The sequence below is a fragment of the Zalophus californianus genome, chromosome 8, assembly GCF_009762305.2.
Source record: "Zalophus californianus isolate mZalCal1 chromosome 8, mZalCal1.pri.v2, whole genome shotgun sequence".
Taxonomy (NCBI): Eukaryota; Metazoa; Chordata; class Mammalia; order Carnivora; family Otariidae; genus Zalophus; species Zalophus californianus.
In genome coordinates, this window is record NC_045602.1 from 87,866,517 (window position 1) to 87,893,725 (window position 27,209).

General features: G+C 36.3%; 1 protein-coding gene across 3 annotated transcripts in view; it reads left to right on the top strand.

The window, feature by feature from the left end:
* The window catches only part of RANBP2 (RAN binding protein 2), an 85,612-nt gene extending 60,582 nt beyond the window's left edge, over nucleotides 1-25,030 (top strand). For 2 of the 3 annotated variants that reach the window (XM_027623709.2, XM_027623710.2), the window contains 11 exons: nucleotides 623-717; nucleotides 1,636-6,427; nucleotides 9,431-9,601; nucleotides 10,288-10,380; nucleotides 10,889-11,067; nucleotides 16,794-16,998; nucleotides 18,213-18,314; nucleotides 21,915-22,060; nucleotides 22,680-22,953; nucleotides 23,084-23,418; nucleotides 23,805-25,030. In XM_027623709.2, coding sequence (XP_027479510.2) covers nucleotides 623-717; nucleotides 1,636-6,427; nucleotides 9,431-9,601; nucleotides 10,288-10,380; nucleotides 10,889-11,067; nucleotides 16,794-16,998; nucleotides 18,213-18,314; nucleotides 21,915-22,060; nucleotides 22,680-22,953; nucleotides 23,084-23,418; nucleotides 23,805-24,110 — 6,698 coding nt within the window. In that variant the 3' untranslated portion in view covers nucleotides 24,111-25,030. Of the gene's footprint in view, nucleotides 1-622; nucleotides 718-1,635; nucleotides 6,428-9,430; nucleotides 9,602-10,287; nucleotides 10,381-10,888; nucleotides 11,068-16,793; nucleotides 16,999-18,212; nucleotides 18,315-21,914; nucleotides 22,061-22,679; nucleotides 22,954-23,083; nucleotides 23,419-23,804 lie in introns of those variants that run through there. The other variant, XM_027623711.2, reaches the window with a different exon arrangement.
* The last annotated feature ends 2,179 nt before the right edge of the window (nucleotides 25,031-27,209 follow it).

The following is a 27,209-nucleotide window of genomic DNA, read 5'->3' on the forward strand; positions in this document are numbered from 1 at the left end:
TTGGACATCAACATTGAGTGTCAGTCATGATGTGCCCTTTTTTTTAAAAGCCAAGGAACACATTTTGTGTTACCCGTGAGATTCTTTGCATGAATTTACCAGGTGATTTTTGAATGGAACATTTTCAGCTTGAGTTTATAAAATGCAGCCTTTCCGCAGATTTTTAAGGCTCATTTTAAAAACATTACCCTGAGGCCAATCAGATGCATTTTGTTGGTTCTTTAAGTCCTTCCTGTGACTAGTGTATTCCCAGTATTTCTGATGTTGAACATAGACTGTGCTTTCATATCATACCAATCTTTCTTAGAGAATGGACCAAACGCTTTCTTCTTGGCTCCTTTTTTGATACTTGTTGTGAGGCGCTTGTTCTTGTTGACCACTGTGGTGCTGCTCTCTTATTCCTCATGTGTCATATTTAGGGGTTTTTCCTAGTTTGTCATTTGATAATCTTCTTTATGGTATATTTGATGTATAGAAATTAAAAAAAAATCTATAGTTAAATCTTTCTTTGATTTCTATTGCTTTTGTAATTTATAGTTCTTGCCTAGATAGTCTTAACTGTAGTATAGACTTTTTTAACTGTTTTCTTTCTTTTCTTTTTTTTTCTTTTTTTTTTTTTTAGTTGCAACTACTGGCCCTTCAGTATATTATAGTCAGTCACCAGCATATAATTCCCAGTATCTTCTCAGACCAGCAGCTAATGTTACTCCCACAAAGGTAACAAAGGAATAATTTATACCTTTATAAATATCTCCTTTTTAATTGTTCAGGCTTCCTTCAAAGAAATTCAAGTAGTAGTTCAGCATTAAACTTTTATGTCCCATAAGATACAGATATTTTAAATTTCTTTCCAGATGAAGAAGTTATGCTTCTTATTCATCTTATTTTTATGTTAAAATAAGTGTGAACATTTAGAATGTTTTCTAAATGGGGGGTGGTGGTGGTGGTGATGGGTCCTTCATCATTTTGTTTTGGCGAAATAGGACTAGAATGGCCTTGCTGAACCACTATGTGGTAAGTACTTCAGGCCAAAGTGGCTATGTAGGAGTCTATTAACAACCATTAATCACAACCATAGTTGAATTATGAAGCTTTGAAGACAGATGGCTTGGGTGAATTTAGACCCTGGCTCTTCTGCTCGCTATGACCTTGGGCAAGTTTCTTAATCTCTCTATGCATTAGTTGCCTCATATGTAAAATGAGGATAATAATCCTTTAATTCATAGGGTTTTTGAGGATATTAAAATGAGATATTATGTAAAGTGCTTAGAACAGTGCCCGGTTGGCACATTAGTAAATGCTCGATAAATGTTAGTCTCCATCATCATCATCATTATTGTTAACATCATTTGACACGTTATTTAGGAATGAAGAAGAAATTTTTTCTATGCGTTTATTGTAGAATTGGATTTTTAACTGTTATTAGTTAAGGCAGTTTCCGTTATATGCCAAGAAAGGAGTATAACTGTAAGTATCTTTTTAAGTAATGTCTTCTCTTAATGCTGTGGTACATACCTTAATGATACCTTTACCTTATAATGCTCATATTTGTGGTTTGTGAGAATTGGTTTGTATCTAGTTATCTGCAGTTTTGTAGACAACCTACCAAAAATTTTAACTTTTTTTTTCTTTTAGGGTCCAGTTTATGGCATGAATAGGCTTCCACCTCAACAACATATATATGCCTATTCCCAACAGATGCACACACCACCAGTCCAAAGCTCATCTGCTTGTATGTTCTCTCAAGAGATGTATGGTCCTCCATTGCGTTTTGAGTCTCCTGCAACAGGAATTCTATCACCCAGGGGTGATGATTACTTTAATTACAATGTTCAACAGACAAGCACAAATCCACCTTTGCCAGAGCCAGGTTATTTCACAAAACCCCCAGTTGCAACTCATGCTTCAAGATCTGCAGAATCTAAGGTTATTGAATTTGGAAAAACTAATTTTGTTCAGCCTGTGCCAGGTGAAGGAATAAGACCATCTTTGACAGCACCTGCACATACAACGCAGCCAACTCCTTTTAAATTTAATTCAAATTTCAAGTCAAATGATGGTGACTTTACCTTTTCTTCACCACAGATTGTGGCACAGCCCACTTCTACAGCTTACAATAATAATGAAAGCCTTTTAGGTCTCTTAACTTCAGATAAACCTTTGCAGGGAGATGGCTACAGTGGACCAAAAGCTAGTCAAACCATTGGACCTCGAAATACATTCAGTTTTGGAAGCAAAAATGTGCCTGGAATTTCATTTACTGAAAACATGGGTCCAAATCAGCAAAAGAATTCTGGTTTTCGTCGAAGTGATGACATGTTTACTTTCCACGGTCCAGGGAAATCAGTATTTGGAATACCCACACCAGAGCTGGCCAGCAAGAGTCATGAAACAGATGGAGGCAGTGCCCATGGTGATGACGATGATGACGGCCCTCACTTTGAGCCTGTGGTACCTCTTCCTGATAAGATTGAAGTAAAAACTGGTGAGGAAGATGAAGAAGAATTCTTTTGCAATCGTGCAAAATTGTTTCGTTTTGATGCAGAATCCAAAGAATGGAAGGAACGTGGAATTGGCAATGTAAAAATCCTAAGGCATAAAACATCTGGTAAAATTCGCCTTCTCATGAGACGAGAGCAAGTATTGAAAATCTGTGCAAATCATTACATCAGTCCAGATATGAAATTGACACCAAACGCTGGCTCTGACAGATCTTTTGTATGGCATGCTCTTGATTATGCAGATGAGTTGCCCAAACCAGAACAACTTGCTATTAGATTCAAAACTCCCGAGGAAGCAGCACTTTTTAAGTGCAAGTTTGAAGAGGCCCAGAACATTTTAAAAGCCTTAGGAGCAAATGTAGCCACAACAACAAATCAGGCTATGAGAATTGTAAAAGAACCCACAAGTCATGATAACAAAGATACTTGCAAATCTGATGCTGGAAACATCAATTTTGAATTTCAAATTGCAAAGAAAGAAGGGTCTTGGTGGCATTGTAGCAGCTGCTCATTAAAGAATGCTGCAACTGCTAAGAAGTGTGTATCATGCCAGAATCTAAACCCAAACAAGAAAGAACTCCTTGGCCCACCATTAGTTGAAACTGTGTCTGCTCTTAAAACTGGCCCAGAAAATACTCCAGATAGATTTGCGTCAGTGACTCCAAAGAAAGAAGGTCACTGGGATTGTAGTATTTGCTTAGTAAGAAATGAACCTACTGTATCTAGGTGCAGTGCATGCCAGAATGCAAAGGCTACTAACAAAAGTGGATCTTCATTTGTTCAGCAAGCTTCCTTTAAATTTGGCCAGGGAGATCTTCCTAAGTCTGTTAACAGTGATTTCAGATCTGTTTTTTCTACGAAGGAAGAACAGTGGGATTGCAGTGAATGCCTTGTACAAAATGAAGGAAGTTCTACAAAGTGTGCTGCTTGTCAGAATCCAAGAAAACAGAATTTACCTACTTCTTCTGTTTCAGCACCTGCTTCTTTTAAGTTTGGTACTTCAGACATAAGTAAAACCCCAAAGAGTGGATTTGAGGACATGTTTGCTAAGAAGGAAGGACAGTGGGATTGCAGTTGCTGCTCGTTACGAAATGAAGCAGGTGCTACAATATGTGTTGCTTGTCAGAATCCAGGTAAACTGAGTCTACCCACCTCTGCTGTTCCAGCATCTGCCTCTTTTAAGTTTAGTACTTCAGAGACAAGCAAAACTCCAAAGAGTGGATTCGAAGGCATGTTCACCAAGAAGGAAGGACAGTGGGACTGTAGTATTTGCTTAGTGCGAAATGAAGCAAGTGCTGCCACATGTGTTGCTTGCCAGAATCCAAGTAAACAAAGTCAGCCTACTTCTGCTGTTCTACCTCCGGCCTCAGATACATGCAAGGCCCCAAAGGGTGGATTTGAAGGAATGTTCACCAAGAAGGAAGGGCAGTGGGATTGTAGCATTTGTCTTGTGCAAAATGAGAGTTCTTCCTTAAAATGTGTGGCTTGTGGTGCCTCTAAACCAACTCATAAACCTAGTGCAGAAGCTCCTTCAGCTTTCACATTGGGCTCAAAAACTAAGTTAAATGACTCTTCTGGAAGTCAGGTTGGAACAGGATTTAAAAGTAACTTTTCTGAAAAAGCTTTTAAATTTGGTACAGCAGAACAAGGGTTTAAATTTGGGCATGTGGATCAAGAAAGTACACCTTCATTTACGTTTCAGGGTTCTTCTAATACAGATTCTAAGTCAACAAAAGAAGGATTTAGTTTTTCTGTCCCTGTGTCTGCTGATGGATTTAAATTTGGCATTCAGGAGCCTGGACATCAAGAGAAGAAAAGTGAAAAGCCCCTAGAAAATGACACTAGTGTTCAGGCTCAGGATATCAGTGGTCAGAAGAATGGTAGTGGTGTGATTTTTGGTCAAAGTGGTAGCACTTTTACCTTTGCAGATCTTGCAAAATCAACTTCAGGAGAAGGATTTCAGTTTGGCAAAAAAGACCCTAATTTCAAGGGATTTTCAGGTGCGGGAGAAAAATTATTCTCATCACAAAGTGGTAAAACGGCTGATAAAGCCGACATTTCTGCTGACCTTGAGAAAGATGATGACGCCTATCGGACTGAGGACAGTGATGACATACATTTTGAACCAGTAGTTCAGATGCCTGAAAAAGTGGAACTTGTAACAGGAGAAGAAGATGAAAAAGTTCTTTATTCACAGCGGGTAAAATTATTTAGATTTGATGCTGAGATAAGTCAGTGGAAAGAAAGGGGTCTGGGGAACTTAAAAATTCTCAAGAATGAAGTCAATGGCAAACTGCGAATGCTGATGCGAAGAGAACAGGTACTAAAAGTGTGTGCTAATCATTGGATAACAACTACGATGAACCTGAAGCCTCTCTCTGGGTCCGATAGAGCATGGATGTGGTTAGCGAGTGATTTTTCTGATGGTGATGCCAAACTAGAGCAGCTGGCAGCAAAATTTAAAACACCAGAGCTGGCTGAAGAATTCAAGCAGAAATTTGAGGAATGCCAGCGACTTCTATTAGATATACCACTTCAGACTCCTCATAAACTTGTAGACACTGGCAGAGCTGCCAAGTTAATCCAGAGAGCGGAAGAAATGAAGAGTGGATTAAAAGATTTCAAAACGTTTTTGACAAATGATCAAGCAAAAGTCACTGATGGAGAGAGTGAAAGCTCTGATGCAGGTGCTGCCAGTGCCTCTGATACAACCAGCAAGCCAAACCCTGAAAACACGGGGCCCACACTGGAGTGGGACAACTATGACTTAAGGGAAGATGCTTTGGATGATAGTGTGAGTAGTAGCTCAGTACATGCTTCTCCATTGGCAAGTAGCCCTGTGAGGAAAAATCTCTTCCGCTTTGGTGAGTCAACAACAGGATTTAACTTCAGTTTTAAATCTGCTCTGAGTCCATCTAAGTCTCCTGCCAAGTTGAATCAGAGTGGGACCTCAGTTGGCACTGATGAAGAATCTGATGTTACTCAGGAAGAAGAGAGAGATGGACAGTACTTTGAACCTGTTGTACCTTTACCTGATCTAGTGGAAGTGTCCAGTGGTGAGGAAAATGAACAAGTTGTTTTTAGTCACAGAGCAAAACTCTATAGGTATGATAAAGATGTTGGTCAGTGGAAAGAAAGAGGCATTGGTGATATAAAGATTTTACAGAATTATGATAATAAGCAAGTTCGCATAGTGATGAGAAGGGACCAGGTATTAAAACTTTGTGCCAATCACAGAATAACTCCAGACATGACTTTGCAAAATATGAAAGGGACAGAACGAGTGTGGGTGTGGACTGCTTGTGATTTTGCAGATGGAGAAAGAAAAGTAGAACATTTAGCTGTCCGTTTTAAACTACAGGATGTTGCAGACTCATTTAAGAAAATATTTGATGAAGCAAAAATTGCCCAAGAAAAAGATTCTTTGATAACACCTCAGGTTTCTCATTCAACCACTCCCAGAGAGTCACCATGTGGCAAAATTGCTGTAGCTGTATTAGAAGAAACCACAAGAGAGAGGACCGATTTAATTCAGGGTGATGACACAGCAGATGCAACTTCAGAAGTTGGAGAAGCATCTAGCACATCTGAAGCAACAACAAAAGCAGTGGTTTCTCCTCCAAAGTTTGTATTTGGTTCAGAGTCCGTTAAAAGTATTTTTAGTAGTGAAAAATCAAAACCATTTGCATTTGGCAACAGTTCAGCCACTGGGTCTTTGTTTGGATTTAGTTTTAATGCACCTTTGAAAAATAGTAGTGAAATTAGTTCAGTAGTCAAGAGTGGATCTGAAAGAAGAGTGGAACCTAATTGTGAAGAGTCGAAGAATTCCAATAGCCAACAATCTTCAGATGGCAAAGTCAAAAATCTTTTTGCTTTTCCAAAGGAAGAGTCCTCAACTAATTACACATTCAAAACACCGGAAAAGGGTAAGCACTTAGTTTTTAGTATAAGCAGAATTTTTCGTCCATTGATTTGTAAATATTTTGCTTAATGCATATATTCTTTGTAGGATACTAATGTTTTAGTAGAGGTTGGGTCATAAACAGTGCTTTGTCAACAGTAAAAAAAATAATGGTACAGATTGTTTTTCTCCCTAAATCTGTTTCCCTGTCACTGTTTAAAACAGCAACAGATAATGTGTGTGTAAGTTATTTAGGAGATCTGACTAACGAAGATATTGTATCATGTTTCTTGCAGAGAACAAGAACCTAATACAGTACCAAAGTTTAGTGCCTCATGTAGTACTTGATTGAATCATGAGCGTTAGCTCGTTTGATTTTTTTTTAAGTGTTCATTCTTCAATGTATTATTCTCTTGTCACTCAAAAAACATGGTACTGAGGTGTTTATATGTTATATAAGGTAGTCTTGCCACTATTTATTAAATGAGCAAAGAATGAAACTTCCAGGATAAATGAAGATGTAAGACAGCCAAATTGGTATAAATTGAAGGACTCTGGCTTTTTATATTTTAAAATCACATTCACTTTGATTCTCAAAATGTTCAAAAATTAAATACTCTTTATTTTCTAGGATTTAATTTTAGCCTTTTTAAATCTAATCCAATGGCTTTTTGGACGAACATCCCTTCCTCACAGCCTGAGAACAAAGGTATAGAGCTAGTATTCTCAGTATGAGATGACGTCAGTTTTTTTTTTTAGCAGCTGGTAGTACTTAGCAAAGTAACTGGCTGTATGAAATTAAGTACTTAACACTAAAGTGTGCATGTTAAAAGAATGTCTGTTTAAACAGGTACTTTTTTTGATTGGTGGTGTATAACACCCTTTAATGCTGTTTTTTTTTTTAATTGGATGACATGTTTTCTCACTATTGTACATTATTTTGAGGTAGATCCATGTGGTCTTTACCTTTCGCTGCTTTGTACTTCATTATTCTATTATTTTCAACTCTGCTTAATGAAGACCTGTGTTTTTTCTTTTTTCTTTTTTTGACCTGTGTTTTTTCTAACATTTGTCTTTAGCCAGTAATGTCTGCTAGCATGTATACACATGGAACAGAGTTTCCCTTTAAGGTTATCCTTTTGGACAGGGTTTAGAAAGATATCCTATTTGAAAGTCGATGCCATTTTTAACAGCCACCATTATATACTTGGTATGTTATAAAAGTAAATTGGTATTAGAGTGGAATAATAGGAAGTGGGGGTTCTGTTGAGGACCTTCAAGATCAAGGTTAGGGAAATAAAACTATTAGTATTTAATAACGTATCTTGAGCTATGTTCAATGATAAAATGACAATCCTTGATTGCTAAAGAAGCCTTTAACCCTCATTCTTAAGGATGTATTCTTTGGGAAATGATGTGAAAAGTGTGGACTTTTTCCTGTAAATGACATACACTTGCATGTACATTCTGGGACCCTAGCTTAGGAATCCCTAGCCTAAGAGCAGATTTATCAGTATACTACTGTAGGACAAAGAGCTTTATTCTGTTTCAAGTCCAAGAATGTCGTGGTCCCAAAGGACCTTAGAGATGGAGGTTTCAGACATGAGGAAACTGAGGCTTGGCCAGGCTATCTGAAATGCCCAAGTTGTCTTTACCAGCTAATAGCAGAATTGGAATAAGTGTCTATATCTTTCAGTATTGCAATTGATACTATGGTTTTCTGATTAAGGAGAGTAAAAGGCAAGTTTAACATTGTAAAAGGGCTCTAGTTCTCTAGATCACATCAAATATGACCTGTGTATATAATTTAGAATTTTCTAATAGCCACATTAAAAAATAGAATAAAAAGAAACAGGTGAAAAAAAGCAGATGAAATTAATTTTAATCTATTCTGTTACATTATATCTGAAATACCATTTCAAGTTCTAATCAGTATAAAAAATAATGAGAAACTTCATATTCTGGGTGGTTTTTTTTTTTTTTATACAAAGTCTTCAAAGTCCAGTGTATTTTTTTTTTAAGAGGGGGGAGAGAGAGCCAGCAAGAATGTGCTCACAAATGGGAGCGGCAGAGAGAGAGAGGCGGAAAGAGTGAGAATCTCAGCTGGCTCCTCACTGAGTGTGGAGCCCGACACAGGGTTCAATCTCATGATCCCAAGATCAAGACCTGAGCCCAAATCAAGAGTTGGGCAGTTAACCAGCTGAGCCACTCAGGTGCCCCCAGTGTGTATTTTTATACTTGGAGCAGGACTCAGTTTGGACTAGCCACATTTCAAGTGCTTAATAGCCACATGTGGCTAAATACCATCTTGGACAGCACCAGTTGGTACATGATTTGTTTTATCTGTTCCTTTTGCCAGATACTCCTCTTTATAGACCGCAGTGTATTGTATGAAGAGTCCCTTTTTTCTTTGTGTTTTGCTTTTTCTGTTGCTGTTTTTCAGCTATAAAAATCATCTTAGATTCTTACAGCATTACTTACTCCTAGGATAACAGTGGTTTTAATTTAGTTTTATATGTTACCATGCTTGGAAATAGGCAAAACTGGATGTAACTCTCATCACCCACCATCCTTGGCAATTGTTAACTTTCCTTGTAGGAACTAATCAAGGTTAGCTTTGCATTAGTTTTATATTTATACTAATCTTTGCTCATAATTTCTGTAAGTTTTTTCAGTTGCAAATGCATGGATATTTTGCTAAACTATTGTTTAGTATGCCAAATATCGTTACGGCAGCACTATTTAAATACCTTTTACAATTATAGCCATTAATTGTAGTTTTTTTCAATGATCATTGAGTAAATGCAATATTTTTTTGGTTTTAAATAGATTCTCTGTTCACTAAGGTTTTGACAGAACGTTAAACCAGGTTTCTAATTATTTACAGAGCTCTGTCCACATCAAAGTTTGTGTTTTCATCACTATGCTATTTTAACCTAAAGATAAGTTCTACGGTTTTATTTTCAGCTAGGATGTTGATGTTAATACCTATTTAATATCTTTATAATTTTTTGGACTTGCTTTATAGCAAAAGAGAAGGAAAAACCTGAAGATCCTCCCTCAGATGATGAAGTTCTCATTGTATATGAGTTAACACCCACCCCTGAGCAAAAAGCTCTTGCAAGCAAACTTAAACTTCCTCCAACTTTCTTCTGCTATAAGAATAATCCGGATTATATTAGTGAAGAAGAAGAGGATGGTAAATCTTTTGTTATTTTAAACACATTCTTTTTATGCTAATCTTAGTAATTGGCGGGGGGGGGTGGCGCGGGGGGTATGGTTAAATTATTTTAAGCCTGCCTCTTGGAACCCATCACTGCTGTCCTTGTAGGTAAGATGTTTTTCCTCAATGTATGTGTTGCACATAGTCAGTGGATGTAATGATTGAAACAACTGCATTTATTAAGTGAGGATTTTGTGGATGGCTACTAAAAGTTGAACAGGCATTTTGAGAATTGAAAGCGATCCTAATTTCCCTGTTGACTTAGAGGGATGGGAGAGTAATGAGGCAGATGGGTGTTTGATGATGGAAAACTTGGTGAGCCAGATCAGAGTCTTTTAGCAGGGGTGTTCCATGCTCAGAAAAGTTTTAGTAGGACCAGTTGAGTTTAGTGGAGTAGAGGATTGGGTTGTGGAACATGGAGATAGGAAGATGAACTAAAATGATACAGTACAGTAGCTCAAACAAGAGGAGAGCCTGAATGAAATTTCTGTAATGACAGGAGAGGCATTAGGAATATGGAATTGGCAAAACTGGATGTTCTTTCAATGTGGGGAGTAAGGGAAAGTATGAAGTTGAAGGATAATTCCTAGATTTCTGGCTAGAAAACTTCCTGAAACTTACTAGAAATTCCTTTTGTTTAATAAAATCAATTATACTTTAAGATGAAGATTTCGAAACAGCTGTCAAGAAACTTAATGGAAAACTATATCTGGATGACTCAGAAAAATATAAACCATTAGAAGAAAAGCTAACAGGTATGTTAAAATTACTAATTATAATGCTTTTATAAATTTTATTCATTCGTTCATTCTCGGGGGAGAGAGATAGGGAGGGGGAGGAGCAGAGGGAGAGAGAAAATTTTAAGCAGGCTCCATGCCCAATGCGGAGCCTGATGCGGGTCTCAATCTCAGAACTCTGAGATCATGACCTGAACTGAAATCAAGAATCAGACACTTAACTGAGCCACTCAGGTGCCCCACTAGTTACAGTGTTTTTAAAAAATCTTCTATTTAAAAGGAATCTTTTAATCTGATCAGTTTTATAATTATCAGTTTTACCTATGTACTATTCCTCTCGTGTTTAAAATATTTGAAAATAATATGAAGTGTAAAACATTGTTTTCTTGGTGATTCTTGTTCTCCATTACCCCTCATAAGTATTGCTATCCTGGTCTGTAATCTGTATATTGTATTGAGAACCATTCTTGGAGAGTAGTTGGACTTCTTGTAACTTTCTTTTGCTTGTGTTCTGTGGGCTTTTCAGATAATGAAAAAGAATGTGTTATTGTTTGGGAAAAGAAACCAACAACTGAAGAGAAGGCAAAAGCAGATACATTAAAGCTTCCACCTACATTTTTTTGTGGAGTCTGCAGTGATACTGATGAGGACAATGGAAATGGGGAAGACTTTCAGTCAGAATTTCAAAAAGTTCAGGACTCTCAAGTAAGAGAATCTGCATTATTTTTTTTCTGGTTCAGTTGCCTTTGTTGATGCAGTGGACTAGAATGTTCTTACCAAATGGTAATAATGTGGCGAGAAAATGGATTAGGCATCTACCAATCAGCTTTGACCAGAGGAGGAGGAATTTTGTTCTACGTCCAGGACTGTGAAAGTTCACCCCTATGTGTATGTTGGATTTTTGTAGGGATTGGAGAGATGGACTGAGCAGATATCCCTAGGAGTGTTTACTTCACAACTAAGAATGATATTAAGTAATTCATTTTTCATACAAGTTAGTTTATTCTGTGGTGGGCAGAGTGGATAGGAAGTAACATTTGAGACCTAGTTCCTTTGGCTTATACCTTGCTTTGTCAATTTCATGATTTGATTCTTAGCTCAACTATGGTGATATTTTTAATAGCTATCAACACCTTGGTTATCTTAGTTTGTATTCCACAGAAAATAGAAGACAAGGTCCCTGTCTAGTAATTGTTTACAATCTAATATTGGCATGTATTCAGAATGTTCCTGCCCCCTCAAGTAATACTGTTTGTTTGTTTGTTTGTTTGAGAGATGGTTAAAATGAAATAGAGTTCTAGAATTAGTTACAAATGTAGTGGTTTATTTAAAGGACATGTGGCTAGAAAGAGATGTGGTGTAACACATGGTCTGACTCTTAAGAAATTTATTGTCCTTCATAGTCTGAGGAGTCTAGCTGGTCACCTGGAATGTGTAGGTTTAAACTTAATTCATCAGTACACATACAATTAATGGCCCTCAGCTGATGTAACGATACCACTTTCTCATTTATAACCAAATAGATTTATTTGTGGAAATCGGAAGTTTTTGCAGCAGTGGCCTATGTTCAATCTGAAGTGTATTTTAAATCACTTAACAGTTTCCCTGGACTCATTGGAAGTATTTAATGGCTGTTACTCTGATTCCTAGCTGCTAGAGGCTTTATCATGTAGCTATTCATTCAACAAGTACAGTATAGTCTTATTAATAAAAATTTGAACTATACAAATTTAAACAGTGATTTAAAAATGGCCTCTTATGTGCAACACTTATTAGTTATTGATTTAAAATTTACTTACTTTAAAACTTTAAAACTGAAAAACACTTTTGGTACTGATGCACAGATTGAATTATACATCATTCTTTTTCTACCTCGTGGTGCCACTTTAGCTGTCACACAAGGACTTGGTATATTTTGTCAGTATTTTGTGAACCACGCTGTTTACAGGAGTTGAAATATCTTATTTGAGGTGACAATTGTGTTATTTTAAAATATTTGTCATTGTTATAAATTAAAATATCCTGTAACAGTATGACAGTGTTCATTAAATAGTGGTAGTAGTGGCTATCCAAAAATACTTTTGGTACCAAAGTTAAATATGATAAATCTCTATAAAGGTTGGAAAAAAATGCCACAGTAAAGTATACATTTTGCAGGAGAGCAAGTACCCTTTGATACACAGAGATGAAATAGAAAACCAAAAACCATTAAAGCTAAAATATGCTCTAAGAGATGTAGATTTACACTCTCTCTGAATGCGTTGTTCCTGCTCTACACTCAGTTTAATTAATTTTGAATATGATATCCGTTGCATAAAATGCGTAAGTGTACTCTGTTTATAAGTGTTTACTGTGAGCTAGCGCTATGCTGACAATTGGGGGGGGGATATAGTATTGAACAAAATGGAAGTAATTTGATATGTCTGTATTGAGTTTTCCATTCAAGGACTCTAAGGCGAGGATACGTTAGGAGCTGAATTGAAACCCTTCCCCTCACCCAAGCAATCTGCCTACTTTTTGGGGGTAACATTTATTGTGATATAATTCACATACCATACAATTCACCCATTTTAAAGTATACAATTCAGTGGTTTTCAGTATATTCACATGGTTGTGCAGCCGTTACACAGTCAATTTTGAACAGTTTCATCACCCCAAGAAAATCTCTTAACAGTCACCACCCTTCCCCATTTCCCCCCAGCTCCTCCAGCCCTAGAAACCACTGATGGACTATCTCTATAAGTTTGCCTGTTGTGGACATTTCATATAAATAACTCAAGATGAATATGGCCTTTTGTGTCTGGCTTCTTTAACTTAATGTTTTCAAGTATATCTACATTGTAGCATATATGCATTTATTGGTTTTTATGGCTAAATAATATTCATTTGTATGGATATACCACATTTTATTTATCCATTCATCTGTTGATGGCCATTTGGGTTGGTTTTACTTTTTGGCTATTAGGAATAATACTGCTATGATAGCATAAAACATTTGACACAAACATAGAGTGAATTTTCTTTTCCTTGTGTTTCAGGTATGTTAAGGACTTGTTTCATTTGTACTAATTTTTTTTATTTATAGAAATAAAATTCACTTTTTTTGTGTATGTGTCTCTGCTTTCTCTGAGTTCTTACACATGCCTGAATTCTTGTAATTCCCACGACAGACAGGATATAGAATAATTCCAACCCCCCCAGATTTCCTTCATATTGTCCTTTTGTATTCAGATCCTCCCCTACCCATATCTTTTAGCAACTGCTGATCTGTTTTCTGTTTCTGTATTTTTGCCTTTTCCAGACTAACATATAAATGAAATTCTACAGTATATAATCTTTGAACATGGCATTTTTCACTTAGCATAATGCCCTTGAGATTTGTCCCAAGTTATTGTGTGTAGTAATAGTTTGTTCCTGTCTATCCCTAAGTAGTATTCCATTGTGTGGATATACTTCAGTTTGTTCATTGATCCGTGGAAGGTCGTTTTCAATTTATTTTGCTCTTTTTCTAGTTAAAGTGGAACCTTAAATTACTGATTTAAGACCATTCTTCATTTCTGGTATATTTAATGCTGTAAGTTTCTTTCTAGGAACTGTTCAGCTCCATCCCAAAACTTTTACTATGTTCTATTTTTCATTTTCATTCAGTTAAAAATATTTATTTTCTTCAGGTATTCTTTTGATACATGCATTAGATAGTATGTTGTTCCCAAATATTTGGTGATATTCCAAAATATTCTGTTAATTGATTTCTAGTTTGATTCTGTTATTGTCTGTGAACATATTTTGAGTAATTTCAGTTCTTACAGGTTTAATGAAAGCTGTCTTGGTGATTGTTGTGCACTTGAGAGGAATGTGTAGTCTGCTCTTTTGGGGTAGTGTTCTATGTTATTTAGGTCAAACTAGTTGATGCTGCGTTGTCCAAATCTCAATATATCTTTGACTAATTTTTTGTTTCCTTGTTCTTTTTATTACTGAGAAGACTGTTGCTAGGCATAATTGTAGATTTGTCTGTTTCTCCTATTAATTTTTGGTTAATGTACTTAGTTAGAAAGTATTCCCTCCGCTTCTGTTTTCTACTGAAACCTCCACTGAACTCACTACTGAAACCATTTGGTCCTGGAAGGATATTAATTGATTGATGATATATTTTCTTTAATAGATGTAGGCCTATTCAGATTATCTATTTCTTCTTCTTTGAGTTTTGGTAGGTGTGTCTTTCAAGGAATTGGTCCATTTCATCTATGTTACCAAATTTGTGGGTATAACTGTGTTCATGAAATTCATTAAAATTTATTACCCTTTTAATATCCATCAATTAAAAGTAATAGTGATGGCTCTTGTTTCATTTCTTTTATTTATTTGAGAGAGAGATCATGAATGGGGGCGGGGGGGGCAGAGGGAGAGGGAGAAACAGACTCCCCACTGAGCAGGGAGCTGCAAGAGGGGCTCAATTCCAGGACCCCAGGATCATGACCTGAACCAAAGGCAGACGCTTAACCGACTGAGCCACTCAGGCGCCCCTTGTTTCATTTCTAATATTAATAATTTGCATCTTCTTTTTTGTTTTTGCTGCTAGAGGTTTATCAGTTTTTATTGACCTTTTCAAAAAATCAGCTTTTGATTTTGATTTTTTTCTCTATTTCCTGCTTTATATTTGATTTATTTTTTATGTTTTAAAGATTTTATTTATTTGACAGAGAGAGACACAGCGAGAGAGGGAACACAAGCAGGGGGAGAGGGAGAAGCAGGCTTCCCGCCAAGCAGAGAGCCCGATGTGGGGCTCGATCCCAGGACTGTGGGACCATGACCTGAGCCGAAGGCAGATGCTTAATGACTGAGCTACCAGGCGCCCCTAATTTCCTGCTTTATTGATTTCTGCTATACTTTTCATTTTTTCTTCTCTTCTTGCTTTACCAAGACAGCCTTCATTAAGCCTATAAGAAAAATTACTCAAAATATGTTCACAGACAATAGCGGAATCAAACTAGAAATCAGTAACAATATTTGGAATATCACCAAATATTTGGGAGCAGCATATTATCTAATGCATTTATCAAAAGAATATCTCCAGAAAATAAATATTTTTAACTGTATATTGCTTTTCTTTCTCTAGTTTAAGGTGGAAGTTTATTGACTTTAGATCTTTTTTTTTTTTCTTGAAGATTTTATTTGAGAAAGAGAGGGAGAGAGAGAAGCAGATTTCGATCTAGGATCCCTGTGATCATGACCCGAGCCAAAGGCTCGGTCTGCTTAACCGACTGAGCCACCCAGGCGCCCCATTGATCTTCTTCTTAATATATGCATTCAGCACTATAGAGGTTTCCCTTCCTCGCTTTTGTTGCATTTTATAAGTTTTGATAAGTTGTAGTTTCATATTTATTTAAAAATATTTTTAGCTTATCTAGAGACCTTCGGAAACATGTATTATTTTAAAAACAGTGTGTTATTTAATCTCTAAATATTTGGGATTTCTCCAGCTATCTTTCTGGTAATGATTTCTAGTTTAATTCCTTTGTGGACTGAGTATACACTTTGTATGATTTCTGTTCTTTAGAATTTGTTGAGGTGCGTTTTATGGGCCAGAATGTGGTCTTTTTGGGGTAAATGTTCATGTGAGCTTTCTGTTATTGTATTTTTCAGTTGTAAAATTCCCACTTGACTCTTTTTATACCTTTTTTTTTTTTTTTAAAGATTTTATTTCTTTATTTGACAGAGACACAGCGAGAGAGGGAACACAAGCAGGGGGAGTGGGAGAGGGAGAAGCAGGCTTCCCGTGGAGCAGGGAGTCCAATGCGGGGCTCGATCCCAGGACCCTGGGATGGGATCATGACCTGAGTGGAAGGCAGACGCTTACGACTGAGCCACCCAGGCGTCCCTACCTTAAATTTTTTTGCTGAGAACTTTTCTTTTGTTTTAAAGAATATGTGTCCTTATATCCTGGAACATTGCTAGAATCGCTTCCTTAAAGTTTTTTTCTGATCATTCAACACATGGATCATTTCATGACATCCCCCATCCCTTGGTCAGGGAGAGTGGCTTTTCTTGGGACTTTGTTCCATCTTTGTCATTGGCAGCTTCAGTTTTGGAGCTGCTCTAGCACCCAGGCTGGAATATAGGTTGGCAGGGAAGGAAAAACCCTGGAAGGTTCTTAACACCAAATTATACCTTAAGTCTTGGGGTTCTTAATCCTCCTGCTTTCATCTACCTTTCAAAGGCTTTTTATACTTGTTTTTTCTGTTTCAGTCCAGTTGAGTTGTAGGTATTGGGCAAGATAGGATGGAGCGTGGAATGGGAGAGAGAGGGTGAAGTGTGCTTATTGCATTTTGTCCAGAATGCCCAAGTCCTCAATTTCTTTTAAAATAGGGTATGTGATCCTTTTTGTCAATCAGTATTTAATAGCATAGTTATATGTTACTTCCTCTTTGCAGAAATCCCAGAATGAGGAAATAACTAACACGACTGACAGTGTGTATACAGGTGGGACTAAAGTGACTGTACCATTTTTATGTAAATCTGAAGAACCTGATTTTATTACCAAATCTATTAGTTCACCACCTATTTCTTCTGGAACTGTGGACAAACCTGTAGATTTGTCTACTAGGAAGGAAGATGATGCAGATTCTACGAGCCAAGGTAAAACTTGATATCTTTCCAAAAACCTTCTAGGCATACATTACATAAGGTATACCTACTTCTATGTTTGAGAAAATAGACTCAAATGTGAATTTTAAAAACTCCTTTCCCTTTAAAACACATTTTGAAATTTATAAAGGGGCATGAGATATTTGTAATAACCAGAAAATCATACTGCCTTGTCAACAAAGATAATTAAACATGTATTTTTATTGTTAGAATTGTAGTTATTAAGGAATATGAAGCATTGTGACTCTGACCTTTTTACCTGAGAATAAATGACAGTAGTTTTGCTTATGCGGAGATTTTCTTTGTGAAAATGGTGCCATTTGCATATTTGAATTATCATTGAAGTATATTAAAATTTGTATATGAAGTAATTATAGATATTACAATAAGGTGGTTAAATTTTTATGATACTACAATGTCTTTTTCTCTACCTGCTTCATTAAATTAATCAGTTACAGTAAGATCTGATATGCTTTCCTCCTTGTTTTTTCATTTCAGTTGATATTAGAAGAGGGGGAATCTTTTATAATTATATTCCTTTATAATTGCTTGTCTGTATTACCTAATTTGTTTCAGAAGTAGTCTTGAATGATGCACAATTACTACATCATTTATAGGTACTTGAGAGTCTTCATATGTTAGAAGAGGAAGTAATTTCAGACCTAAAATCTCATATGTTTTCAGATGATGAAAGTAAGGCTTAGGACTCTAAGAGATCATGTAGCTACACATTGTCAGAATTAAGACCCCCAAACACCTGGTGACCAAAGATAAGTAAGACGTTCATTTTTTGTGAGCTTATTTAGAATAGAGAACAGAAAAATTCTTTATGCAGATCTTTCCTAAAACCCTACCTGTAAATGAGTGATAGTTTTAGATTATAGAAGACTCTGTAAAGCAGAAAGTGTATAGCTCTATTATCAGGCTCAGTATAGATCTATATCTCATTTTTAAAAAAGATTTTTGGTAATCTTTTGGTGTAGTTTTCCATGAGAATAGTACCTGTACACTTAATACTGAAGAAGTTCAAAATTGGGTGTATTTTGTAACTTTTCTTTAGAGAAATAACCAGGAGACAAATAATGCACACCACACACCCAACCCCTTTGGTATAGTATAGAATGTCCCACCCCCATTCTCTCTGGGTCCTTTGATGTTCAGTATATATTAAATGAAATATTAAATTACTCTTTTCCTTTTGCCAGTGGAAAGCAAAACAGTTTCATTTGGATTTGGAAGTAGCACAGGACTGTCATTTGCAGACTTGGCTTGCAGAAATTCTGGGGATTTTGCTTTTGGTTCTAAAGGTAAGATCAGGAGGAGAGAGTTTAATGATGTTACAGAATGAAGCACAACTGAAAGAATTAGTCCTTTGCCACAGTATTGAACTAAGTTGGACATTTCTTTCCTCATCTCCACCTTCCATTTTGTTTAGGGTTTTAATAAGGAAGGGCTTCTATATTTTACTATTATTTTTGACATTTATTAATATAAACCATAAGAATTTTCTCTTAATTCACTATAAATCCTGTTGGTAGTCTTCCTCATCCTGAAATATAGAACCACCTTTCCAGTTTTGGAATTACCTTGATTTTGGTGCATTGTTCTTTTAATTATGTTTTTGGATTTGGTTTTTGTTAATATTTCAAGATTTGTGCATCTGCATTTTTTAAGGGGATTTTATAGTTTTCTATTTTTCTAGTTTCCTTGATCGAGTTTGAACATAAGGGTTGTGCTAATTTATCATGATAAATTTATGGTTGGTGAGGTTTCCCATCTTTTTTAGTGGTTTTCTGTTTTTAGTGCATTTTGTATCATTTGTAGAAAATAATACATTACTTGATTGTTTCAAGTTTATTGGCATATTACTTTCTCATTCTTATAATGACTTTCATATATCTGATATATGAAAGCACCTAAGTTGCTTGATTTATGGAATAAATTTTATTGAAGATACATACTTACATGATTTATCTAATTCCGAATTAAATCCGAATAGTGTTATTCCCTCCCATATGCTTACACTTCTTTCACAGCACCTGCCTCTTACAGAAGCACATGTAAAACTTTCAGAAATTACCTTCAGGTATTTTTTGTTATGCTGGAATTCATAACTTCATTGATGTCAAGTTGCTTTATTTTTTTAATAAAGATTTTATTTATTTATTAGAGCATGAGAGGGAGGAGGATCAGAGGGAGAAGCAGACTCCCTGCTGAGCAGGGAGCCGGATGTGGGACTCGATCCCAGGACCCGGGGATCACGACCTGAGGCGAAAGCAGCCGCTTAACCGACTATGCCACCCAGGCGCCCAAGTTGCTTATTTTCGTTTTAATGTATAGTAGCCTGAAGTCAGAGGATAATAAAAGCCCTATAGTGGATATAGTTATCCACACAAAACAAAAAATTACCAAATAAAAGTTGAGTTAGGTTGCTTGTTACTCAGTGTAACCTTTTCAAAGTACTCTATCCGTACTGTGCAGTAAAGTGTAAAATAGGCTAGACTCAAACCTCATGATAATTTACTCCTCACCACCACTGGTCATTTTTCAGTGAGATGATTCACCAAGCTCTTTGTTCAACTACATTTCTCACTTTGTTTTGTTCTTAGATCTGACAGGAATTTGTGCTGTCTTTTCAAAGAAATACCTTTTTTGGTTTTTTTCAGTTCTTTTGTTTGTGTTTTGATTTATTTTTAGATTTTTTCATTGCTTTTCTTTAGTTTTTTTTTAAGAGGTCATAAATTTCACCAGAATTTGGGTATCTTTCTTTCTTCTTTTTTTTTTCTTTCCTTTATTTTTTTATAACTTGTTTCTGGCATTGCATGGACCTTTCTGATTTTAAACTTTCTGTTTTGTTGGTTTTTTTTATGTTCAGAGGAATCTTTTTTTCTCTTATTTGCATATTCTGTGGTGATTCTTTTTTTTAAAATCTGTTCATTTTTTGTTGTGATTTTGTTTCTTTAAAAAATTCATTTTCTTCGCAAGTTCTATTCATATAGGTCTGTCAATCTTTCCACATCTGTTGTGTAATATTTAATATAGAAACTAAGAGAATAATAAGGGAATTCCTGTTCAGAGATCACCTGCCTTTGTCAGTAATCACTATTTTATCATATTTTCTTCAGATTTTGTAATCTTTTCATTAAACCTGGACACATATTGGAAGTCTCCTATGTACTATTACGTAGAACTCTTACTGTGAAATGGATATTGATTATTGACATGTGTATCTTTACATTTTTACTGTAAAATTCTTCCTCCTGGTCCCTTCAAATCAGTGGCTTTCAAAAAACCCTTGGCTTCATATTAGAATTTCCTGGGAGGTTTTTTGTTGTTTTTTTTTTTTTTTTAAACACCTATTATATTGGGCTCTCTGGGCATGGTAGCCCAGGCATTGATATCTTACAAAAGTTCCTGTGTGATTCTAATAATTCACCCAGCATTAAGAACCACTGAGACATTTTGGAATTTTCTGCCATACCTCTCAAGGGTCTTTGGGGGTAATTAAAAATTTTTCTCTGCTTGGGAGTTCCTGAACCAGTTTTGTTTTCTGTTTTTTTGTTTTATTTTGATTTAAAGATTTATTTGAGAGAAAGAGAATGAGAGGAGGGAGGGTCAGAGGGAGAAGCAGACTCCCCACCAAGCAGGGAGCCCGATGCAGGACTGGCTCCTGGGACTCCAGGATCATGACCTGAGCCGAAGGCAGTTGCTCAACCAACTGAGCCACCCAGGCTCCCTGTTTTTTGTTTTTAAGAGAGACAGGAGAGGGAGAGAGAGAGAGCGTGCCTGTACATGCAAGAGCATTGGTAAATGACAGAGTGAGAGGGGGAGAATCTTAAGCAGGCTTCACGCCCAGTGCCGAATCCGTTGTGGGGCGCCATCTCACAACGCTAAGATCATGACCTGAGCCAAAATCAAGAGTCGGTTGCTTAACTAACTGAGCCACCAGGCACCCCTCTTTTGCAATATCTTCCTAAGAATTTTTGTCTTCTCTTTTTAAAGTTCTTTTTTTTCCTCACCACTAAATCTGGGTTAGAGGGAGTTACTGTTAATAGATACTCATTTTGTGCTTTCTTCAAGGTGCTGAGTTACTTTTTAAATGATCTGTGATATTTTTGCCTTCTTAAGAGTTTTTAGCACTGGATGTAGAATTTTCTAAGGTAGTGATTCATTAACAAGTGATGAAAAGTTAAGAGGCGTTTCTTTCCTCTAAGATAGTGAGGAATGTATTATTAGCAGGCTGGGCCATCTCATTTGAGATGGGGATGAAGAAGGAACTAATTTTCATCTTCTCCAAGGTGTAAGTTCTTTGTTTCTCTGCATGGGAACAGGGAGTTTTCAGTTCCAAGAGCCTAGTATCCCTTGAGGATAGTTGGGAGTCAGTGAGCTCCCAGCGCTACTATCTCCCAGCTGGCCAAGAAATCTAAGCTGTAATGCTAGTTACTTCAGGAAGAAGTAGAGGTAGAAAATCTACATGTGTTTAGGCTGCTTTGACTACTTTGGAAGTAGCAGGTGTGGCCTCTTTGAGAGGACATTTTTAGGTTCATAAGTTATTTTTCACACATGATAAAATAAAGTAAATTACCTTTGGAGCTGAGCTAATTGTTCAGAGTTCCAGGGTATGTATTTTTAAGAACGTGCTTCATTACTGGAAGTTCTTGGGTAGTTTAGTATCATGAAATTTGCCTAAGGCTCAGATGATCTGATCTTTGTAGCTCAGAGCATAAACAATATTAAATGTACTGTGTGCTCACTATATGAGTTCAACTTGTCAGAGTAATATAATTTTAAGCATTTTTACTAAAAGTATATATCATTGGAAATTACAGGCCTAAAGAAAGTAACAGGGGGATTAAAAGCATATAAAATTAGATACCACTGTTTAAATATCCCAATTTATTCATCAGATAAAAATTTCCAGTGGGCAAATACTGGAGCAGCTGTGTTTGGAACACAGTCAACCAGTAAAGTTGGTGAAGATGAAGATGGTAGTGATGAAGAAGTAGTTCACAATGAAGATATCCATTTTGAGCCAATAGTGTCATTACCTGAGGTAACTATTAAAGAATGGAACTCTTAATAACTTCACATTTTAAGTTTAAAACTTGACATAGGCTTGACTTGCAGGACTTCGTTTGCATTTCTTTCAGAATATTTACCCTTTCAAATGGAAGCTTTTTATTATTTTATATGTATATAAATTCTACGTGAACTTATTGGGAAGAACTAAGTTTTTTCATGTTTTTAGAATATCTTGTTTTCATAACGTAATTCTGGGAGTAAAAAAGTATCCAATCTCATACTTACTGAAATCCTTTCAATAAAAAGTAAACTACATTTTCTGGACAAGAATGTTATTTTAGGCAAATTACTTTGTCAGTTTTCAACTACAATCAATAGATTGTATTTATAAATACAAATAATATAAAAAAAGGAATGTATTTACATTCCAAAAGGAGGCAGAATACTACATAAGAGAAATATTTCAAGACAAACCAGGTCTTTACTGCTTCATCCAAATCAGATGTATTTCTAGCCCTTGGATATTACCATTTATCTTGATACTATAGTTGAAATTCTGTTATTGTCATTGCAAAACAATACGAGGAATTTGGATCTTTGGAATTTGTCATGTTAAAAGCAGCAGCTTACAATTTTATCTACTGTCATAGGTAGAAGTAAAATCTGGAGAAGAAGATGAAGAAATTTTATTTAAAGAGAGAGCCAAACTCTATAGATGGGATCGAGAGGTCAGTCAGTGGAAGGAGCGTGGTGTAGGAGACATAAAGATTCTTTGGCATACAATGAAGAATTACTACCGGATCCTAATGAGAAGAGACCAGGTTTTTAAAGTGTGTGCAAACCATGTTATCACTAAAACAATGGAATTAAAACCCTTGAATGTTTCAAACAATGCTTTAGTTTGGACTGCCTCAGATTATGCTGGTGAGTTCTACATTCAGATGCTACTTTTCACTTTTTTGGACTTTTCTAAAATCCATAACAAATATATGACAGTTTATAACATTTATTTTAATATTAAGGTCCGTCCCTGTGTTGTTTTGTTGTTTAACAGATGGAGAAGCCAAAGTGGAACAGCTTGCAGTGAGGTTTAAAACCAAAGAAATGGCTGATTGTTTTAAAAAAAAATTTGAAGAATGTCAACAGAATTTATTGAAACTCCAGAAAGGACAAGTATCACTGACAGCAGAGTTATCGAAGGAGACAAATCCTGTGGTGTTTTTTGATGTTTGCGCAGATGATGAACCTCTAGGACGTATAACCATGGAATTATTTTCAAACATTGTTCCTCTGACTGCCGAGAACTTCAGAGCACTCTGCACTGGAGAGAAAGGCTTTGGCTTCAAGAACTCCATTTTTCACAGAGTAATTCAAGATTTTGTTTGCCAAGTAAGTATTTAATTGTATATCACAGTTGAAGTCTAGAAAAGTGAACCACGCTAACTTGAGAAATTTGAGTGTTTCTCTTTGCCTGGAATTTTCTTAAGATTTCTTTAGCTTTTCTGTATATTAGTTGGTGTCAGCACCCAACTTCCTTCTTGTCCCCACAAAAAACTTTTAACCTAAAAATGGTTTAAATTTCTAATACCTTGAAACCTACTAGAAATTGAGGGGGAAAAGACCTTTTCATTTTTGTCTTTCAGAAATGGGTATTTCTTAGTTTTCAAACCACATTCTCAAGGAAGCTGAGTTTTTAGGACTTAATGTGTAGTGGTAGATCTGTGTGTATTTTATTATTTTATTCAGAATTCCTATTAATTGAAATCTTCTTTCAGGGGGGAGATATCACCAAACATGATGGAACAGGAGGACAGTCTATCTATGGAGATAAATTTGAAGATGAAAATTTTGATGTGAAACATACTGGTCCTGGCTTATTATCAATGGCCAATCGAGGCCGGGATACCAATAATTCTCAGTTTTTTATAACACTGAAAAAAGCAGAATGTTTGGACTTTAAGCATGTAGTATTTGGGTTTGTTAAGGATGGCATGGATACTGTGAAAAAGATTGAATCATTTGGCTCTCCTAAAGGGTCTGTTAGTCGAAGAATTAGTATCACAGAATGTGGACAGATATAAAATCATTGTTTTTCATAGTAAATTTTACCTTGTATAAACAGTTGAATTGAAGCTTAGCTATTGTGACAATATGGTAATTATGTTCAGCTTTTGAAAATGGATGTTTCCAGTGTATAAATGTAAAATTGCAGCTTATAGCTGTTGTCACTTTTTAATGTGTTATAATTGACCTTGCATGGTATGAAATAAAAGTTTAAACACTGGTGTAAATCAGGTGTACTTGTGTTTATGTACTCCTGACATATCTGTATTAAAATGGAATAATACTAATCTTGTTAAAAGCAATAGACCTTCTCAAACTATTGAAGGAATATGATATATGCAATTTAATTTTACCTTTTAAGATATTGGACTTCCTGCATGGATAAACTTACCATTTGAATAAAGGGACCACAACTTGGATAATTTTTATTTTACATTTGAAATATATTTGGTAATTTTAACTATTGGTGTGCTCATTTATGCATAGAGACTCACTTATGAATGGGTAGAGCCACAGAGGGTAGAGACTTAACCAAAGTGCTCTTCTATAATCCTTGCACCTCCTGTATGGTTAAATTAACTTTTAAGTAGAGTACCTTTCTTTTCTTAAAATGATATGTAGTTTCCTGTGCCCTTTCAAAGGTATTAAATTAATTTTTACATTTTAAACAAGTATTTCCTTAGTTTTGTTTTTGTTTTTGTTTTAACTTTTCTGTCATCTGTTTCTACTACCTCAAACTGCAGCTTGGTTCTGATGGAACTTGAATTTTTCCTTGCAGTTATTGTGATAAAGTATGACTATTTTAAAAAGGTCTATACCATGTTCTTTGGTTAAAGATTTGCTTTATACTAGATTGTTGCAGTACCTTTTTCTGGTGAATTTTGTAGCAAAAATAAAGTGACAATTGTTAACAGCCATGACATTTAAAAATTTATTACTTGTGCATCTAGTTTTTTGTTCATTCTAGAGCCAAAGTAAGGACAATTAAAGTTCTGTAAATCAGACTGCCACATAATTTCCAAAGCTCCCAGAAAGTGACTTCTTTTCAAGTTTGATACATACACACTGAACATTTATTTGGAAATGACTAGTATCAAAAGTTAGGCAAAGTGCTAAAAAGGCGGCAGAGTGGGGGAGAGAGGGGAGATGTTCTCATCAGCCTATTCAGTACAACTACAAAGAATCTAGAGCACAAATTTTTGTGTATTCTCGTTACCAACAGTGACTGCCTTCTACCCTCCTGTGTTCTTCCCAATGAAATCATCTCATTTTGTTTAGTGAAAGGCAGTGGCGTTTATTCCGTTGTTTGGGGATTTGGAAATAGGTTATCATGTAGTACCTGTTCAACCACCAGATAGAGGGATGTCATGTGTGGGGTGTGTGAGTAATGAGTGGTGGAATACTATCACTAAATCCACTTGGCCACAAAGCCAGGTAACTGAAATAAGCCTATTGCAGTGTCTCATTTGAAATTACCTGAACCTTACAGAGAGAACCATGGACTACATATATGCACATTTAATATTAAGAATTGGCTTCTTTGGAGACCTATGTAATATAAGTTGATATAAAGTGTGCTGTAGTTTTTCAGCTGGGACAACTAACTGATGCCTTTGTCATAATTTTAGAATAAATTCCAAGTAAAGGCAAGTGTGCCTTAGATATTTTTTAGAGAAATCAGTTTACACTGTCTTCTATGCTGTCCTAAAGCATTAAGAAAAAAAAAAGCTAATGCTTGGACCAAAAATTTGATTAAATGACATGTAAACTTTTCCAGTATTAGTATTCCAAAGATGCTTAAGAGATGGCTTGGGGCGTTAGTGACGAAGACTTTGTGTCACATTTCAGGAAAGGACTTTGTGATTTTTCTTTGTTATTTGTTAATGTAGTATAAATCCACAATGACGTGTACTTTTCCCCCCCAACTGACTCCACTTTATATTGTCTAATTAGAAATCTGTTTAGAGTATAAAGAATTATTCGTACACTAATATTTGATGGCAAAGAATATTGCTATAATTTTCAGATAACTACTTTATTAAAATGATCTTCTAAAACTGGTATTTGAAGAATTTGAAAGATATTCCAGACAATCTAGGATTTATTCAGACATGCTGTTGAACATTCACAATTTAGAAAAGTAAAGGATTACACCAGTGTAATTGTCTAAATGGGAGAAACTAAGTGGTTATTAAGTTATTCCTTTCAATTAGTCTTGGTTTAATAGTGGATTTAGGTTGGTATACCATCCCAGTAAATATTGAGCAACTACAAATGCCTGGCCCTTTTCTAGGTATTGGGAAAAGCTATTAAAAAGTACATGCTTTTACATTCATTACATTCGTATAGGGAACTTACATTCTAATACTGCTTTTTAATATACATACGGAACCCAGGCTAATGGCAGGGGAAGTGGAGTAATCCTTTTCGAGAATACTGTGCTTTGCAGTACGATATATTCTTGATTTTTGCCTGTTTTTACAGTTAGCAAAGACCATTCCGATTAAAGAGCACTGTATTTTACGTGTATATAATACACGTAAGCTGTATTAGAGGCAAGGGGGGGTTGCCACCAGTTTGGACCATCCTCGTGACCATGTTTGTGGACGTAGCGTGTGCGCATTCCCACTTGCAGGTGAGGCACACAGGTTACGGTGAAGGTGGTGTTTTCCCGTGAAGCTGTGGGGGTGCCTGAGGCTACGGCTGAGCGTCCTCCCGTGAGGGGCCACGCCTGCCAAGGTGTAACTGCTGTGGACGATTGTACTTTTCGGCGCCTTGGACACGACTGAGGGAAACAAGTAGCAAAAAATTTTTAAGACAAAGATAAAACGCCATTTATCAGTCCAAATAACACAGTAGTAAAGGAATTAGTCATTAAATCGTTCGGCAGGAAAAACGCTTGTAACACGAAGTTTTTAACAGTAGAGAGAATGGGAAACTGAGGGACTCGCACCTTGGCGCGCTTCTCCCTTGCCTCTGCCTCTGGCTGCTCCCGGGCTCCACTTAAGCGGCCCCGCCCCCGCCCCCGCCTCCCGGTTAGGCTCGGCCTCCTTGCGCTTCGGTGTCGCTCTCGACCCCGAGGGGCGGGACGGGGCGTGCCGTGCGTCACGTCGCCG